The 19,258-nt window shown below is 49.5% G+C and overlaps 1 protein-coding gene across 1 annotated transcript in view; it reads right to left on the bottom strand.

Moving 5' to 3' along the window:
* Positions 1-18,316, bottom strand: part of LOC120995715 (DNA repair protein REV1-like) — a 45,195-nt gene extending 26,879 nt beyond the window's left edge. Inside the window, exons 1-3 of the mRNA XM_040425093.1 lie at positions 18,116-18,316; positions 10,261-10,327; positions 10,024-10,153 (exon numbers count right to left, since the gene is read on the bottom strand). Coding sequence (XP_040281027.1) covers positions 10,024-10,153; positions 10,261-10,317 — 187 coding nt within the window. The 5' untranslated portion in view covers positions 10,318-10,327; positions 18,116-18,316. The remainder of the gene's footprint in view (positions 1-10,023; positions 10,154-10,260; positions 10,328-18,115) is intronic.
* Between the last annotated feature and the right edge of the window lie 942 nt (positions 18,317-19,258).

Raw genomic sequence — 19,258 nt, 5'->3', positions numbered from 1 at the left:
ACACAGACCATGGGACGTCCTAGATCAGTCCATGGGGTGGGAAGACCAGCACCACCAGAGGGAAAACGTCCAACGGTTAAACAGGAACCACAGCCTGCAATACCTTGCGCCCTAGGGCAGCATCAGCCGATGCCAGAGAGTGCAGCTGGTAGAACTTTGTAAATGTATGTAAGGATGACCAGGTGGCCGCCTTACAAAGTTGTGAAGTAGAGGCTCGATTGCGCCTAGCCCAGGAGGCCCCCACCGCCCTGGTTGAGTGCGCGGTAACCCCCACTGGGGAAACCCTACCCCGCCAGACCCTTACGAGGCCCCTCGGGAACCACAAAAAGGGAGTCCGAGCGGCGAAATGGGGCAGTAACCGACAGGTACACCCGCAAAGCACGGACAACATCCAGAGAATGGAGAGCGCGCTCCTTGGGGTTCGCCGGAGCGGGGCAAAAAGATGGCAGGACTATGTCCTCATTAAGGTAGAAGGCGGAGACCACCTTGGGCAAAAAAGAAGGGACTGGGCGCAGTACCACCTTATCCCTGTGGAAGACCAAAAAGGGCTCCTTAGAGTAAAGGGCGGCCAGCTCCGATACCCTCCTGATAGAGGTGATGGCCACCAAAAAGACCACCTTCCAAGTGAGAAGACTCAGGGAAATGTCTTCAAGATGGTGGTCACAACAGCCACGCCGTTAAACGAAGCGGCTGTAAATTCTGGTGGAAGAGAGGTCCTTGAGACAGCAGGTCTTCCCTGAGAGGAAGAGGCCACAGAACGTCCGCCAGCATCCGAGTGACTTCCGAGAACGAGGCGCGGCGAGGCCAATCGGGGGCAATGAGGACAGTCGGGATTCCTTCTGCCGCGACTCTGCGAAGAACCTTTGGGAGTAGAGGCAGTGGTGGGAAGACATAGAGGAGCGCGAAGTGCTGCCACAGAGACACCAGTGCGTCCACCCCGTACGCCTCCGGATCCCGAGCTCGGGCCAGGAAAGTGGTAACCTTGTTGTTGAGCCTGGACGCCAGCAAGTCCACATCCGGGCGGCCCCAACAGCAACAGATGTCCTCGAATACGTCCGGATGCAGAGACCACTCTCCCGGATCCACGCTGTTGCGGCTGAGAAAGTCTGCCGTCCAGTTTTCGACCCCTGGGATGTACACTGCAGACAATATTGGAACGTGAGCTTCCGCCCACTGGAGGATCCTCTTCACCTCCTGCATCACCGGCCGGCTGCGGATTCCACCCTGATGATTGATGTAGGCCACAGCTGTGGCATTGTTTTGTCCGACTGGATCCTTACAGGGAGACCCGCTAAAAACAGAGAGAGGAAAATTGCTCTGAGCTCCAGTATGTTGATCGGAAGGCGGGCTTCCACCTCTGACCACACCCCCTGAATCGTCCGAACCCGGAGAACGCCGCCGCAACCCAGGAGACTGGCATCGGTGGTGACGACTGTCCAGGAGATTGGGAGGAAGGATTTTCCCTAAGTCAGATTCTGAGGGGACAGCCACCACGGAAGATCCATGCGAACCCGAGGAGGAAGGCGGATCCGAGAGTCCAGACCCCTCGATGTCCTGTCCCAGAAGGACAGGATCGCCTGCTGCGGAGGACGCGTGTGAAACTGGGCAAAGGGGACTGCCTCAAAAGGAGGCCACCATAAGCCCCAGAACCTGCATGCACTCCCGGATGGAGAGATACGGGGAGTGCAGAAGGCGAGACACCGACTCCCGAATCCGTGAACTTGCAATCCGGGAGGAATACCCGGGCTGCAGTAGTGTCCATAATCATTCCCAGGAAGGTCACCCTCTGGGAAGGTCAGAGAGAGGACTTCGGGAAGTTGATTAGCCAGCCGAACTGTTGCAGAGTCTGAACAGTGATCCTGACGCTGTCTTCGGCCTGGAGACGAGATGGAACCTTTATCAGTATGTCATCCAGGTAGGGCAGCAGAGATATGCCCCTGGTACGGAGAAGCGCCATGAGCAGCGCCAAGATTTTTGTGAATACCCGCGGGGCTGTCGCCAGCCCAAAGGGAAGGGCGACGAACTGATAATGACGGTCGCCAATGGCGAAGCGCAGGAATCTGTTGTGAGATTCTGCGATAGGGACATGCAGATAGGCATCCCGGATGTCCACCGACGCAAGGAACTCCCCTGGAAGAAGAGAAGCAATAACGGAGCGGATGGATTCCATCCGGAACCTCCGCACCCGCAGGGACTTGTTTAATAGCTTCAGGTCTAAGACCGGACGCACTGATCCCTCCTCCTTTGGCACTACAAAGAGATTTGAGTAGAAACCTGCCCCCTGTTCCTCCAGAGGAACTGGGACAACTACTCCCCGGACCAGAAGGGAAGAAACCGCTTGTAAAAGGGCCGAGGCTCGGGCTGGATCTCCCGGAACACGAGAAGGAAAAGTTGAATTAGTCTTACCGGTAACTCCTTTTCCGCGAATCCTCCATGACGGCACCTTACTTGGAGATTATCCTCCTCCTCCAGCCAGGCAGGGACAGGAAGGTTCAAAAGGGCCCGCCTCCTCACTTATCTTCAGTGTCTTCTGGACTTGACAGGCCCTAAACTTACACACTCATTCGTGACCTTCACCAGTTATTTATCCATTCTCTGTTATACATATTAAATCTCATACATATAACTCTAGACTAATTATTAAATTTTATAACTAGTTTTTTTTTTTTTTTTTTTTTTTTTGGGGGGGGGGGGGGGGGGGGGGGATATAAGCGGTGCCGTCATGGTCATGGAGGATTCGCGAAAAAGGAATTACCGGTAAGACTAATTCAACTTTTCCCCTCCCCTCCATGACGGCACCTTACTTGGAGAACTAACAGATTAGTCAATTAGGGAGGGACAACTGCTTGTAAAACTTTCCTACGGTAGGATAGGTCTCTTTTAGAATCAATATCTATCCTATAGTGTTTTACAAAGGTATGAAGATTCGACCAGGTTGCTGCCCTACAGATCTGATCCAAGGAAGCGGATGCTTCTTCCGCCCATGAAGTCGAAACTGCCCTTGTTGAATGAGCCTTGATATTTACCGGGGGTCGTTCCCCTATTGCTATGTAGGCTTCTGAGATAGCCGATTTTAACCAGCGTGAAATAGACGGTTTGGACGCTTTTAATCCTTTCCTACCCCCTAAGAATTGGACAAATAGGTTATTAGATTTTCTCCAGTTTTTAGTTTCTGATATATACTTCAGAACACACCTTCTGACATCCAAAGTGTGAAAAGCCTCTTCTTTTTTAGATCTGGGATTTTCACAGAATGAAGGAAGAACCACCTCCTCCATCCTATGGAACTCAGAGACAACCTTAGGTAGAAAGGAATTGTCGTCCCTGATCGTCATGAAGGGTTTTTTAACCGAGAAAGCCTGTATCTCATTAACCCTACGTGCAGAGGTAATGGCCACTAGAAATACTGTTTTAAGGGTCAGATATCGGATATTTGCTGACTCTAAGGGCTCAAAGGGGGGTTTAGTGAGGCCGGAGAGGACAGAGTTTAAATCCCACGGAGCGACCAGAGGTCTACTCCGGGGTGTGAGTCTGACGGTTACCTTCATGAAGCGAATGATCCACGGATTAAGAGCTATTTTTTCGTCTAAATAGGCACTTAAAGCTGAAATTTGGACTCTAAGAGTGCTAGGTTTTAACCCTTTATTAAAACCTTCTTGAAGAAAATCTAGAATAGACAGAATACTCCCCACGGAGTTAGAAGTATTTTCTGAACACCAGGAAACATATCTATTCCAGATTTTGCGGTAAATTTTATTAGTGACATCTTTTTTGCCGGCTAGCATGGTATTAATTACTCTGTCCGATAAACCCTTAGATTTTAAGACTGCCCTTTCAGGATCCAAGCAGAGAGATGGAGACTTTGCGTCTTTGGGTGGAAAACTGGCCCTTGACAGAGGAGGTCTTCCGACCAGGGTAGAATCCATGGATCCTCCTTGGACATCTTTGCCAGGAGAGGAAACCAGGATCTCCTCGGCCAGTTGGGAACAATTAAGATTACCTCGGCCCTCTCTTCTTTTATTTTCCTGAGAACCCTTGGAATCAGAGGCAGAGGTGGGAAACAGTATGCCAGTTGGAAATTCCAAGGAAGAGCTAGTGCATCTGTTCCTGCACTTCTCGGATCCCATGGATCTAGGGAAAAATAAGTTGGTAATTTTGCATTTATTTTGTTTGCAAAGAGGTCTATTTGGGGAAGACCCCACCTTTGTGTTAAGGTCTGGAAAATTTCCTCTTTTAAACTCCACTCCCCCGGATCTAATTTCCTGCGGCTGAGGAAATCCGCTTGGATGTTTTGCGTCCCTTTTAGAAAAATCGCTGATAGGGAGAGGAGATTCTCCTCCGCCCACAAGAAAATCTTGTTGGCTAGGACTTGAAGTTGTTTGCTTTTTGTTCCTCCCTGGTGGTTTATATATGCAACCACCGTCTTGTTGTCGGACCTTATTTGTACGTTGGACCTCTTTAATTCTTCTGAGAAGTAACTCAGAGCCTCCCACACCCCCAGAAGTTCCCGGTGGTTTGATGAGTACCTCTTCTGGGATTGTGACCACTCCCCTTGGGCTGACACTGATTCGGAGATGTGCTCCCCAGCCCCATAGACTGGCATCCGTGGGGAGCATTAACTGATCTCCCACTATCCAAGGAACTCCCCTCTGTAAATTTAAATTTGATTCCCACCATTTTAGTGAGGACCGAATGGGATCCGGAATTGTTATTAGACTGTCTAGAGAATCTTGTCTTCGGTTCCATATTTTTAACATGAACGTCTGAAGAGGACGGGAATGTATTTGCGCCCACTTCACTGCCGGGATACAAGCTGTAAAGGATCCTATCAGGGCCATCGTTTGTCTTATGGTGTGGGATCTTTGTTGCCTGAATTGTTTTACTTGGGATTGGATCTTTGTGATCTTTTCTGCTGGTAAAAAGCATTTTTGGCTCACCGAGTCTATGAGAATTCCCAAAAAAACTATTCTTTGTGTGGGAACTAAGTGGGACTTTTCCCGATTTAAAATCCAACCCAGTTCCTCCAGTCTGTCTATCGTTTTGGATAGATTGATCTCTAGGTCTTTCTGGGAGTCCCCCACTATTAAAAGGTCGTCCAGGTATGGGACTATCATTATTTTTTCCCTCCTCAGAGGGGTTATTGCCTCTAGCATAATTTTTGTAAAAAGCCTGGGGGCCGTCGTTATCCCAAAGGGTAGAGCTTGAAACTGGAAATGTTTTAGATGCCCTTGGACCCATACCGCTATTCTCAAGAACGCTTGTGACCCTGGATGAATGGGTACGTGAAAATACGCATCTTTTAAATCTATGGATGCTAGAAACACCCCTTCTTGTAGAACTTTGACCGTGGTTCTTATAGATTCCATCCGGAATTTTTCGTACTTTATGGACCTGTTCAGGGCTTTCATATTTATGATGAGACGCATTTTCCCGTTTGTTTTTTTTACTAAGAACACCCTGGAATAACAGCCCAGACCGACTTGGTTCGTTGGTACCGGAACCAAGACGTTCATCTGAACTAGCAGTTCGATTTCTTGTTCCATGCAAAGCTGGAAATGTTCCGAGCTCTGAACTGGAGTCTGAACAAATAAAGAGGGGGGACTTTTGACAAAGGGAATACTGTATCCTTTGTGGAGGGTATTTAGTAACCAGTGGCTGCATGAGTATTTTTCCCAGCAATCCACAAATTTTCCCAGTCTTCCCCCCGGGAAGTTCTTTTTGGAATCAGAAGCTTTCTCTAGAATTTTATCTAGGTCCTAACCAAAGAGAAGATTACCATAAAACGGGATGTTACATAGTTTTGCTTTGGAACCTGTGTCTCCGGACCAAGCTTTTAGCCAAAGTGCCCTTCTAGAGTTATTGGCTAAAGCCGTAGCTCTTGCGGCCAGCCTGACAGAATCCGCTGTTGTGTCTGACAAAAAATCTACGGCCTTTAATAAAAGAGGGAAGGAGTCTGCAAAGTTTTCATATGGAGTATTGGATTATAAGAGTACATCTAGTTGTTCCAACCAACTTTTTAGGGACCTAGCAACGGACGTGGCCGCGATATTGGGTTTAAATAAAGCCGCGACCGCATCCCAGGTTCTTTTAAGATTAGCATCCACTTTTTTGTCCATAGGATCACGCAATGATCCTGTATCTTCGAATGGCAAAGAAGAACCTTTAGCTAGTTTGGAGAGTGAAACATCAATTTTAGGACAACTCAAGAACGGGGACAATTCTTCTTCGTCAAAAGGAAGCCTTTTCCTAATTGTTCGGGGTAGGAAAACCTTCCTGTCAGGATTTTTCCACTCCCTCAGGATAAGAGACTGCAGATTTTTGTGTACCGGAAATACCCTTTTCTTCTTAGTTTCTAATACTGAAAACATTCTATCCTGGGCGGACCTATGTACTTTTTCTTCCTTCATTTCCATGGTATCCCTGACCGCTTTCAATAGATCGTTTATATCGTCAGATGAAAATAGATAATTTTTAAAATCGCCATCGGAGTCAGAGTTGTTACTATCCTCATCACTATCTGAAGAAATATCAGAGGAGGATGAAGAGGTTTTAATAGATCATCCAGCTTAGCACCAAAGAGCCTGGAGCCCGCAAAGGGGAGGTTAGTGAGGGAGCGCTTGGAGGAAGCGTCGGCGTCCCAGACCTTCAACCAGACCTCCCTGCGCTGCGTGACCGAGAGAGCCGAAATCCGCGCAAAGAGAGTGCTGACGTCCAATGAGGCCTCACAGAGGAATGTTGTCACCTGGGACATCTGGAGGACGAAGTTCAGGGTGTCCGCAGATGCATCCTGCTCCGCGAGGTCCTAATGATGGCGTTGCAACCACACCGAAAGCGCCCTGGCTACCCAGGCCGAGGCAGACCTGTGCCCGCCAGAGTGAAGATGGCTTTGGAAAGAGAGAGTCCAAACGCCTGTCAGCGGAGTCCTGTAGGGAGGACCCGTCCAGGACAGGTATTGCCGTATTCTTAGCCAATCTGGCCACCGGTGGGTCGGCCTTAGGAGGAGAAGACCACTGCTGCACATTATCTGCCGGAAAAGGATAAAGAGTATCCATGCGCCTTGTGGCAGAAAAACTGTGATTAGGGCGCTCCCAAGCCTTGGAAAGGACCTTGGCGAATTCGCCATGAATGGGGAATGTGACTGCCTCCAGTTTTCTGGAGTGGAAAAGGGGAAATTCCTGGCTACCGCCGTGACCAGGTCTGCCACCATGGTTGAGAGCTTAGGCGAGGGTTCTGGCTCAGTGTCCTCGTCCGAGCCGGACCTTTCCCCTTCAGACCTGTAGTCCCTGCGAGGGGGAGTGGCTGAACACACTTCCAGGCGAGGGGGGGAAGCAGAGTCATCCGAGGAGGCTGCTGCGTACGCTGCCTCTTAACGGTCGTGCGTCCTCTGTGGGGGGGCACCGGGAGGTGGAGCAGTGCTAACCACAGGATCCGTGGCCGCCATGCGTTTCAGAAAGGCCATGGCCGCGGGCAAGACTTGGGCCAAGTCCGCGGCCGCCCTAGATATGGCAGAGGCCCAGGAGGGCTCTGAAGGGGCGGTGGAGGGACTGGGCTGGATTGGAGGAGGGGGAGGAGGAGGATGAATCCTGTTCTGAGGCAAGTAAGAGTCACAGGATCCAGTAACCGATAGTGGCAGGTGGCATACCTTACAGGATCCCAGAGGGACCTGAGTTGCCGCCTTAGATTTTTGGGGGGCCCCAGGTTTAGGCATGATGGCGACAATCCCAGAGTCAGGGTCTCCAAGCTTTGCAGAACGCTACAGTCCTACCGTGACCTGTGAGGAGCTGGCGGAGCAGCCAAGCGTGGAGCAGCGCTGAGGCAAAGCGGAAGCGACAGAGCAGACGCGATAAGCTCCACCCCCCAGTCACGTCACAGATCGCGGGAAATATAAAAAAAGGCAGATCCCGGCTCTGAAAATGGCATCCACCGCCAAGAATGAGGGGGTTAAAAAGCCCTCCGCGCAAACGGGAAAAGGCACAGCAGCAAGGCGCTGCGAAGAATCACAGCCCCAAAAAGGAAAACCCTAAAGCACCGCGTCACACACCTAGTACGGGGGAAGGGGGAGATTGCAGGAGAGCCAATGTACTTATCTGAGTCCTGCAGTCTTCACCCTCTGTTCCGGACCAGCGGGGTCACCTCTTCAGTCACCTGGCACAAGGAGTGGCAGTTCACTGGATAGAGGGCAGGAGTAGGTGACCCCGGATCTGGTAGGCCTCCGGAGCTGCAGGTCGAGCCCGGTTCCACTTATCTTCTGGGGGGAAGGGGAGGTAGCCGGGGACGTCCATTCATCCCCGGCGCTCGCTCCACTGAGAGAGAAAAACAAACAGGAGAAGAGAAAAATTACAGGGACAACCCTGCAGGAGCAGGAGTGTCACTTCCTTATCCGACACTAAGCTAAAACTGAGGTCTTCCTGTTGGAGCATGGGGGTATAGCCAGTGGAGGAGGTGCTGATTTTTCTTATTTGCATAGTGTCTCCTCCTAGTAATGGCCTAAGCTATACCCATGGTCTGTGTCCCCCAATGGAATGGGGGGGAAACACGGATGGCGTCCGTGTGCGTTCCGCAATTTTCGGAACAGCATGGACAGCCATTGATATAACTGCCTTTTCTTGTCCGCAAAATGGACAAGAATAGGACAGGTTATAATTTTTTTTGCAGACCAAGGAACGGAGCAACGGATGCGGACAGCACATGGAGTGCTGTCCGCATCTTATGCGGCCCCATTAAAGTGAATGGGTACGCATCCGAGCCGCAAAAACTGCGGCTCAGATGTGGACCAAAACAAGGGTCGTGTGCATGAGGCCTAACAATGATATAATGGTAACAGCCATTAGTGATAGGAATATGCACAGAAGACAAAGACCATGGGGGACATTTATAAAATCTGCTAGGCTTGTTTTGTGGTTTTGTGCATTTTTGTGACTTTTACTGAAATTTTGCCACTTTTAAAAGTGGAGTGAAAAGTTGGTCAGGATTAGATATTAGAACACTTATGTTTCAATTATGATGTACAACTTTTTAAAATGTCGCATCCCCACACCAGGCAACCCACTGGTGTACTTTCAATGATACACGCGTAAACCACATGGCACTTGCATCAAATTCATTTTTACTTTGCGCCATTTCATAAATTAGGTGCACCTGCACAAACCAAAGAGACTTAAAAATGACAAAACAGTATTTTCTGCATCCCCTCCAGCTTTCTCTGCCAAAAGAAAACCATGTGACATCAGCAGTGACTCAGGAACATCAACAGTATCCAGGTGGGCAAGTCTATATAACCCGAGAATAATCCTTACATGTATCAAGGCAAAAGTCCTTCGAGGAGCAATGGTTTTAAGGGTCGTATACACCTTCAATATTTGAGAGCTACCTCTCCCTACCCACTCATAGACATGCACGAGCGTGTATGTGTTTTCAATGGAGAGAGAAGAGAAAGCTGATGCCAGGCACTTCTGTCAGAGACTTATCTCCCAGGAGAACAAAAAAAAAATAGATCATAAACATGAAGAGAGAGTCGGGGGCTTCCCATACACATTAGATTGTTGTCTTTTGAACTGACAAACAGTCTAATGTGTATGGGGCCTTTACTTTACCCAAGAGTCAGACAGACCTCCCAGAGTGGCCGACCCGTGCCGGAGATCCTACTTATCTGATCCTCGACACTGGCTTCGGTGTTTAACGCTCCTGGGCCAGCTCTTCCACTCCCTGCTGCACTGAGATCAACATCGTCGACAGGGGGACTTGTGACCACTGCAGCCAATCACAGGCCACAAAGGGAGCAAGGCACTTCTGCAGCCTGTGATTGTCATGTGTCACTCTATCGACAGTTATTAATCTGAGCACGGCAGAGAGAGGAAGAGCTGCCACACCGAACCCAGGTAAGTATGATCTTCACCACGGGTCGGCCACACTGGGAGGTCTGTCAGACTCTTGGATAACCCTTTTAATAATACAAGATTCACATATCGCATAACTGAATTATATCAGGTATTTAAACATCATTGACAAACACAATACACATACCTGTATAACCATTCACATAGATTGAAACCCCATTAAAGATGTTGGTGGCTGTTCCGTCTGTCTGTTGCTGCAGTGGGGCATCTAGTCGAAACTGCTCATCTAGTTTCTGTACCTTAGCCGCCATGTACCCCTGGAATACAAGTGGAACACAGAGAAATTGGAACTGATTCTGAAGTAGTCACAACCCATATTCTTAACGGGAGGCAAGCTCCCAATATATAAGAGAATATGACATACGGTGGCACCCCAGCCATCACTGCTTTCCGTACGATTCCTCCACCCTCCTCTACGCATTGTGCAGGTCCTGTCGAATGAATAGAAATAAAACTGTTTATAGCGTCATTGATATTCTGATACGTGCACTGAAATCACATACTGAAATAAAACTCACAATGAGATATCTGGAATACCAACCTGAACAGGACATACAGTCTACAATAGCAACTGCAAGAACATTTCAGTTTGAACCTTGCAAAATAAAATCTGCAGAATTTTTCAGTGAATCACACGTGGCTAGGGTTGGGCGATATACCGGTATCACGATATACCGTGGTATTTAAAAAAACGGCAATATGGCGATATCGCTGTTTCCTAATTACCGCGGTATTTCGTGAGATCATAGAAGCGGTCATGTGCGCTGACCGCTTCTAAATCTGCGTCCACGGCCACCCGCCCCAGCATGAACCGATACTGGACATTTGCAGAGTACTTGTACTCGTGCAAATGTCCCCGATACCACTGTCGATACCTGCTGGCCGCTTGCGGCGGCGCTCTTAGCAGTTCGGCGTGGGGGAAGGAATTCTGTGACTCGCATTCCCGGCACCCGACCTCTGAGAGGACGCTGTGATCCGCGCAATTAACCCCTCAGGTGTGGCCCCTGAAAGGTTAATTGCACGGATCACAGCGTCCTCTCAGAGGTCGGGTGCCGGGAATGTTCTTCAGTCTCTGCATGTTAGTGGGCAGTGAGCAGCATGTTAGTGAGCAGCATTATACTCACGTGCGCAGTGGTCGCCGGGCGCTCCTTCTTCTCATAGGTCTGTGCGGCGCATTGCTAATGCTATAAGCATTAGCAATGCGCCGCACAGATAGAAGAAGGAGCGACCGGCGGCCACGGCGCACGTGAGTATAATGCTGCTCACTAACATACCATGGCAGCCAGGACTTCAGTAGCGTCCTGGCTGCCATGGTAACCGATCGGAGCCCCAGCATTACACTGCTGGGACTCCGATCAGAACTGCCCACTGTCACCAATGATGGGGGGGGGGAGGGGGACCCTGTGGCCACTGCCACCAATGATTAATACTAGGGGAAGGGGGTTGAGTTACCAGAGGGAGAGGCTGGGGGGCTGATCAGAGGCTGGGGGGCTGAATTAACCCTGTAATGTTTTTGTTGTTACTAGAAGTCAATTGACTAGTTACAGATACCCGAAATGGTGAAAAATGACATATAAAAGTATAACAATTAACGTCTTCTTGTGGCTGCCTGGCCGCCCCCATACAGTGTAACGTCTCCTTGTGGCCGCCCCCATACAGTGTAACGTCTCCTTGTGGCCGCCCCCATACAGTGTAACGTCTCCTTGTGGCCGCCCCCATACAGTGTAACGTCTCCTTGTGGCCGCCCCCATACAGTGTAACGTCTCCTTGTGGCCGCCCCCATACAGTGTAACGTCTCCTTGTGGCCGCCCCCATACAGTGTAACGTGTCCTTGTGGCTGCCCCCATACAGTGTAACGTCTCCTTGTGGCCGCGCCATACAGTATAATGTCCCCTTGTGGCCCCAAGTGTTTTTTTCTTCTAAATGGGCATTTATCGCGATATATATCGTTATCGCGATAAATTTCTTAATATCGTTATCGTGGGAATATTTTTGATATCGTCCAACCCTACACGTGACCTGCAGAATTTAGCTATTCCTGCGTTAGACCTTCTTCTGTTAGAAGGTTTGTCTTATAATGACTGATCGCAGGGTTCCTGCTCCTGGGACCGCCAAAAATGTAATTATTAGTCTAGTTTTATAAACTGAGCTCATTATCGTCATCAGTGGGGGGGGGGGGGGGGGGGGGCAACTACTGCAAGCTCACTGTGACCCCAAAAAATGAAGGGACCGCAGGACTGGTTTAGCACTGCACCCCTTCTAATTTCTCTGCACGACGGGTGCCCACAGCTGTACAGTGAACTGCAGTCAGACCTATTCAAGCTACTTTAATGGGCTGCAAACATCTCTGTGCCAGAACCAGCCCCCGGTGAGTACACCTGTAAGGTGATCTGATGCATATTCCCACGTGGTGGTTTAGGAATAAGTGCTTAGAGACGGCTGGCTGAGTAGTACAGAGGGGTACATGAATACCCCCAGATGGATCACTGCAATAACCACTAAACCGCAAGCTGGGGGATAAATGTGGCTCACAGGTTAAGAATGAAAGGTCACATCACAAAAAGCATCCATCTAGACACAGCCTAAGGGCTTGTTCACGCGACCGTTGTGTGCATTGGGGACCGTAATTTGCGGTCTCCAATGCACAGGCATGGATCCAGACCCATTCAACTTGAATAGGTCCGTGATCAGTCCGCACCGCAAAACAAATATAGAACATGTTCTATTTTTTTGCGGTGCGGAGGAACAGCCAGAAACACCACGGAATCACTCCGTAGTGCTTCCATGGGGTTGCGATCCGTGCTTCCGGACCCATTCAAGTGAATGGGTCCGTATCCGTGATGCGGAGTGCACACACGCCGGTGCCCGTGTATTGCGGACCTACCGTATGTGGGCAGCAATACGGCCACGAGCACACAACGGCCGTGTGAACAAGCCCAAACAGACATTACCTTAAGTGATCTTTACACGGGCTGCCAATCAAACGGATCAGTTGCGCTAGTAACGCTCGTTAGCAATGATCTTGCAGTGTAAATGCACCGCCGATTACCAGAGGAACAAGCAAAACGCTCGTTCATTGGGTAATTGGATCTTTTGTGCAGCACAAAACATTGCTTCCCAGTGGCAAATTGTGAACAGTATGGGGAAGAGCGATGGCATTAGCGATCACTCTTCCCCATACTCTGGAGGAGATCACTGCATGTAAATCCACCAGTCGCCTCCACTAGCGATCAGCAGATTGTCAGGAAGGAACACTTACTTACTTGTCATACCAGGATCCTGACTGAGAATGAAAGAGTGAGTGCTGTGGCCCCGATGCTTCAGTGACACCCACTGTGCAGGACTGCAAAACAGTCTCATCCAAATGAATGGAGTCAGATGAGGATCCCCCACCTAGACAAGTGCCGTAACCACATAATTCTAAGGACTGTATTACACCAACAGATAATCTGACAGATTTTCTGAGAAATCATTCATCAGATGGCCGTTTACACACACACAGATGTTTTGTCATACAGACCAACTATCCGTCTGATTGGACAGATATTGGTCAGATAATCCGTTGGTGTAATACAGTCCTAAAAGGCCCTTTATACGGGCCGAGAATCGCTTAGATCATCGCTAACAAGTGTTCATAGTAACGCTCGCTAGCGATGATCTGGCGGTGTAAATGTACCGCTGATTACCTGGTGAACAAGCAAAAGCGCTCTTTCAACGGGTAATTTATTTGTTTGTTTGTTTGTGCGCACACAAAAATCCTATTTTCCAGACAGCAGATGGTGCTGTGTAAATGTGATCTGCTGCCGGCAAACAACGCGGTAGTATGGGGAAGAGCGATGGCCTTAGCGATCACTCCTCCCCATACTCTGGAGGAGATCGCTGCATGTAAATCCACCGGTCTCCTCCACTAGCAGGAGGTTGTCTGGAAGGAACGCTTGCTTCCCAATAATCTGCTGTAATATTATTCCGTGTACTTCTGGTTGTCTCAGTGGTCAGACCCACACTGATCATACTGTGATGGTAGATCTTATCGATATGCTGTAGCTTTATGACCTTTTAATCTCATTTACACAAATGTAATATTTGGCCGCTGTGGTTTCCAAATACTGATCCGATATTGTACCACTGATGAGGGATGAGCAAATAGACTTCGGATGAAACATCCGAAGTCGATTCGCATAAAACTTTGTTTCAATACTGTACGGAGCGAGTGCTCCATACAGTATAAGAATGTATTGGTACCTTGGAACCGAACTCGAGTTCGGGAAATGTTTTTTTATAGTAGAAATCTATTTCGGAAGTTATTATGTGAAGTCTCGCAAGACTTCGCGAAGTAATGACTTCGGCTCATCTGAGCCAATACATTCTAAAACTGTACGGAGCACTCACTCCGTGGAGTATTGAAACAAAGTTTTATGCGAATCGACTTTGGATGTTTCATCCGAAGTCGATTCGCTCATCCCTACTGGTGATATTACATGGCATTCAGCAACGCATGTTGTGTTACAGAAGCAAGAAACAAAACAATGAATATAGATTTTCCAATAGACTAAATAATAAAATATCTGAAAAACACCACCAAAAAAATGCGTTGATCTGCTATAGGTGAATCCAGCCTGACCGTGCTGATCATGCTCACTAAATAAAAACCAAACCAGACCTTAACCAGTGAAAAGGTCCTCGTGTAGGGAGTGAAGGCCCTGTGTGGATGCCCTGCACTGAACACAGGGCAGTACAGCTTGTGGCGGGGAAATGCACATAATGAGGGAAGACCGGGATTGCTGGAGGAGCCTCTCCATGCTGCCAACTGCCCACCACTGAAACAGAGAGCGGCAATTACATCTAGTTCATCTACAGCGACATATAGGAACACATGTGGCCTCCATTCTTCGCTCCATACTCTTCTTCCTCTCCTATAGAAGGAACTGAACTATTGACCAGTAGGACCATGTGTAGCGGAGGGCAGGCCACCGACATGTGCTGGTACAAGTCATCAGCATCCCTTCACAGGTCAATGTTCACACCAACCACAATTATTATTTTTTCAGTACTTAGATACTGATGACCTGTTCTTGGGATAGGTCATCAATATCAGATCGGTGGTGGTCTTACATCGGGCATTGCCACCGATCAGCTGTTTTCTGGAAGCTGCTCACAGCAGAAACTATACAGCGGATGGAAGTAGGGGCAGTCCCAGAAAAGTCCTAAAAGTTCAAGGTCCAAATTAACAGAAGGCAGGGGCAACAGAAGTAGGCAGGGGCCAGCAATACCACAGTGCAGCACAAAATGCTGCCCCAGCAGAACCAAATACAACATTGCAGCACAATATACTGCCCCAGCAGAACCAAATACAACAGTGCAGCACAATATACTGCCGCAGCCGAACCAGATACCACAGTGCAGCACAATATACTGCCCCAGCAGAAACAAATCCCACATTGCAGCAGAATATACCGCCCCAGCAGAACCAAATACCACAGTGCATCACAATATACCACCCCAGCATAACCAAAGACCACAGTGCAGCACAATATACCGCCCCAGCAGAACCAAAGACCACAGTGCAGCACAATATACCGCCCCAGCAGAACCAAAGACCACAGTGCAGCACAATATACTGCCCCAGCAGAACCACACACCACAGTGCAGCACAATATACCACCCCAGCATAACCAAAGTGCAGCACAATATACCGCCCCAGCAGAACCAAAGACCACAGTGCAGCACAATATACCGCCCCAGCAGAACCAAAGACCACAGTGCAGCACAATATACCACCCCAGCAGAACCAAATACCACACTGCAGCACCATATACCGCCCAGCACAACCAGATACCACAGTACAGCACAATATACTGCCCTAGTAGAACCAGATACCACAGTGCAGCACAATATACCACCCCAGCAGAACCAAAGACCACAGTGCAGCACAATATACTGCCCTAGTAGAACCAGATACCACAGTGCAGCACAATATACCACCCCAGCAGAACCAAATACCACACTGCAGCACAATATACTGCAGACCTTACTGCAGTATTCAACTATCATTGTCCTGAGGACGGCGACACGGCTAATTCAGGAAGGCACCTACGGCTTCCAGCTCACTTGCCTTTTTTTTTGGAACTCTCATAGCAATGAATGGAGAGTGTGCTGTGCATGTGCGGTGCATTCTCCTTCACTTTGGGTCCCCGTTCTGCAGATAGGCCCAGGCAGAACTTGCACGTTTCTGACAAGGATGCCAAATCCTTGCGAAATGCCATCAAGGTCTGAGATGAGAATAACCCTTTAATGGTGCACTATGTGGTTGGCAGTAATTGCTGGCAAGGTTTGGCTGGCACTAATAGTGCTGGAAATACTGCAGTGGACGGAAAAAAGTTCTGTCCACTGCCATTCACTAGAAGCTGTTTGCTTCCGGCTCCATCTACAATGTTATTTCCAGTAGATGCTAAGAGCAACTGATCGGTGGGGGTGCGTGATATCGGACCCCCACCGAGTGGATGACCTACCCTAAGGATAGGCCATAAATATCTACACCCTGCATAACCTCTTTAAAGAAGGAAATCTAGGCCCTACTGTTACTGTGTAACGCCTAGTCCAAGCATGAAGGTCAGGCACATGACCGGCAGTCTCGCTCTTTAGAGTCCTGCACTAGCCACAAGACAGTACCAGTTCTATCTAGTATAGTCCTTAAGTGGGATACTCCCATCTACAGCAATTATAGCAAATCCACAGGATATGCCAGAAACGTCTGACTGGTTGGGTTACCAACTCTAGGACCCTGGTATACAAATGTATTCTCTAGGGCCCTGATAATGCAAGTCTCTCATATGCCATACCAGTGTGATAGGTGGGGGCTACCATCTTAGGACAATGATTATAGCAAGTTCGTGATAAGCCAAATGTCTCTAGGACCCTGACCCCTTGTTTGCCACTCTGTATTGGAGGAGATGGGCAGGGGTACCAATCTCTAGGACCCTGACCTCTTGTTTGCCGCTCTGTATTGGAGGAGATGGGCAGGGGTACCAATCTCTAGGACCCTGACCTCTTGTTTGCCGCTCTGTATTGGAGGAGATAGGCAGGGGTACCAATCTCTAGGACCCTGACCTCTTGTTTGCCGCTCTGTATTGGAGGAGATGGGCAGGGGTACCAATCTCTAGGACCCTGACCTCTTGTTTGTCGCTCTGTATTGGAGGAGATGGGCAGGGGTACCAATCTCTAGGACCCTGACCTCTTGTTTGCCGCTCTGTATTGGAGGAGATAGGCAGGGGTACCAATCTCTAGGACCCTGACCTCTTGTTTGCCGCTCTGTATTGGAGGAGATGGGCAGGGGTACCAATCTCTAGGACCCTGACCTCTTGTTTGTCGCTCTGTATTGGAGGAGATAGGCAGGGGTACCATCTCTAGGACCCTGACCCTTGTTTGCCGCTCTGTATTGGAGGAGATGGGCAGGGGTACCAATCTCTAGGACCCTGACCTCTTGTTTGTCGCTCTGTATTGGAGGAGATAGGGAGGGGTACCATCTCTAGGACCCTGACCCTTGTTTGAAGCTCTGAAGAGTTGGACATGGGATGCATGGGGGGGTCCTTTGTAGATGATGTAGTAGTAGTGAAATGCACAAACAGGTCTGGACTCCTCCTCCCAAGAAAGCTCAGTGGTTAGCACTGCTACCTTGAAGCATTGGGGTCAGAGTTCGCATGTTCACCCCATGTTTGCGTGGGTTTCCTCCCACACTCCAAAGACATACTGATAGGACCTTAGATTGTGAGCCCCATTGGGGACAATGTAATGCCAATGTCTGTAAAGTGCTGCGGAATAAAGCACGCTATATAAGTGAGAAAAATAAATGAAAAAAATACTGCCCTTCTACAAAAAAAATAAAAAATTAACAAAAGAGATGTAGGGCAGGCAAGCCTTGGCATCAGAGCCAAATGATCCCCTAAGGTGAAGTCACAATGGTGGGTGAGCAGGCACAGAACGGCAGGGTGGCACATGCAGAGGGCAGGCCCTCCACTGCCCTGACCACACTCCATGCAGTGACAGCTCTGCACTTGTCATTGTTATGGTGAAGCCCTGCAGCGGCCACAGGGGGAGGAGCTACAGAGGGGGGGTCCGCCCGCCGGGGGTGTACACAGTGCTGAGAGCGGGTCATCCCAGGCCACCTCCCGCAGTGTCAGGGGGAGCCATACACATGTTCCCTACCTGCAGGCAGCGCTCACCTGTCTCCCAGGCTAAGCCCAGCATTCCCGGAATGACTGCCCTCCTCCTCAGCTGGCGGCAGCGCCTCAGTCGCTACTGACTGCGTGTGAGACAGCGCGGATGTCACTGGCAGTCTCCAAGTGGACGGTCCCGAGAGCGGTGTCCCCCTGCAACGCTTCCTGTGTGTCAACTCTCCCCTCCCCCGTGCTGCTGCTGTCTCTCCCGCCTTCTGTCTGCGCCTGCTCTCCCTCCCCGCCAGTCTCTTCACAAAGCTTTATTTAAAAAGGACAAAACGCACAGAGAGCTTACTCTGCGCTGCCTTGTGTGCATGGTCTGTGGCGGCAGAGCAGGGGTGCACCGTCATTTTTATGTTGAGGGCCGCAGGGGAAAAAAAGGGAAAAGTTGATGTTTTTACAGAGGCGAATGCAAGTAAATGTGGGAGTAATGATTACTACTACCGCAGTCATTCAGCTCTATTCATTACTGGCAGCACATCCCTGATTACACTGTGCTGCCAGTAATGATACAACCCCTGTAATGACCCTCCCAATGCCTGGGCCCCTCGTATACATTATGCCTGCTCCCTGGCACCCGCGTCGCTCCAAATCGCTGCATCTCCCCAGGGATGAGCCTCCCTAGCATCACAGAGATGCAGGGATCCGGAGCGACGCAGGTGTTGGGGAGCAGGTAAGTATAATGTATATGAGGGGCCACGGAATCGGGAGGATCATTATAGGGGTTGGATAACCCCATTAAGGGCTCATGCACAAGGCCGTGCCGGTATTGTGGCCCACAAACAGCGGTTACGCAATATGCGGGCGCCAGCCATGTGCACCCCGCATCACGGATGTAGACCCATTCACTTGAATGTGCGGAACGGTGGCATGAAACCCCACAGAAGCACTACGGAGCGCTTCTATGGGGTTTCTCTCTATGCCTACGCACCGCAAAAAAATAGAACATGTTCTATTTTTTGTGGTGTGGACGGATCACAGACCCATTGAAGTTGTATGGGTCTGGATCTGTCTGCGGAATATGCACGGAACAGCCGTGTGCATGAGCCCTGAGGCTTATTTCACACCAGCGATACGGATTGTGACAGGATCTATTCAGGGAAAAACGGATGCTTTTGCAGACAATTTCAAGCAGTTACTTCTGCGGTT

The sequence above is a fragment of the Bufo bufo genome, chromosome 3 (genome assembly GCF_905171765.1).
Source record: "Bufo bufo chromosome 3, aBufBuf1.1, whole genome shotgun sequence".
Classification (NCBI taxonomy): Eukaryota; Metazoa; Chordata; class Amphibia; order Anura; family Bufonidae; genus Bufo; species Bufo bufo.
Note: the sequence above shows the minus strand (reverse complement) of the source record. Positions and strands in the feature narration are given on the sequence as shown.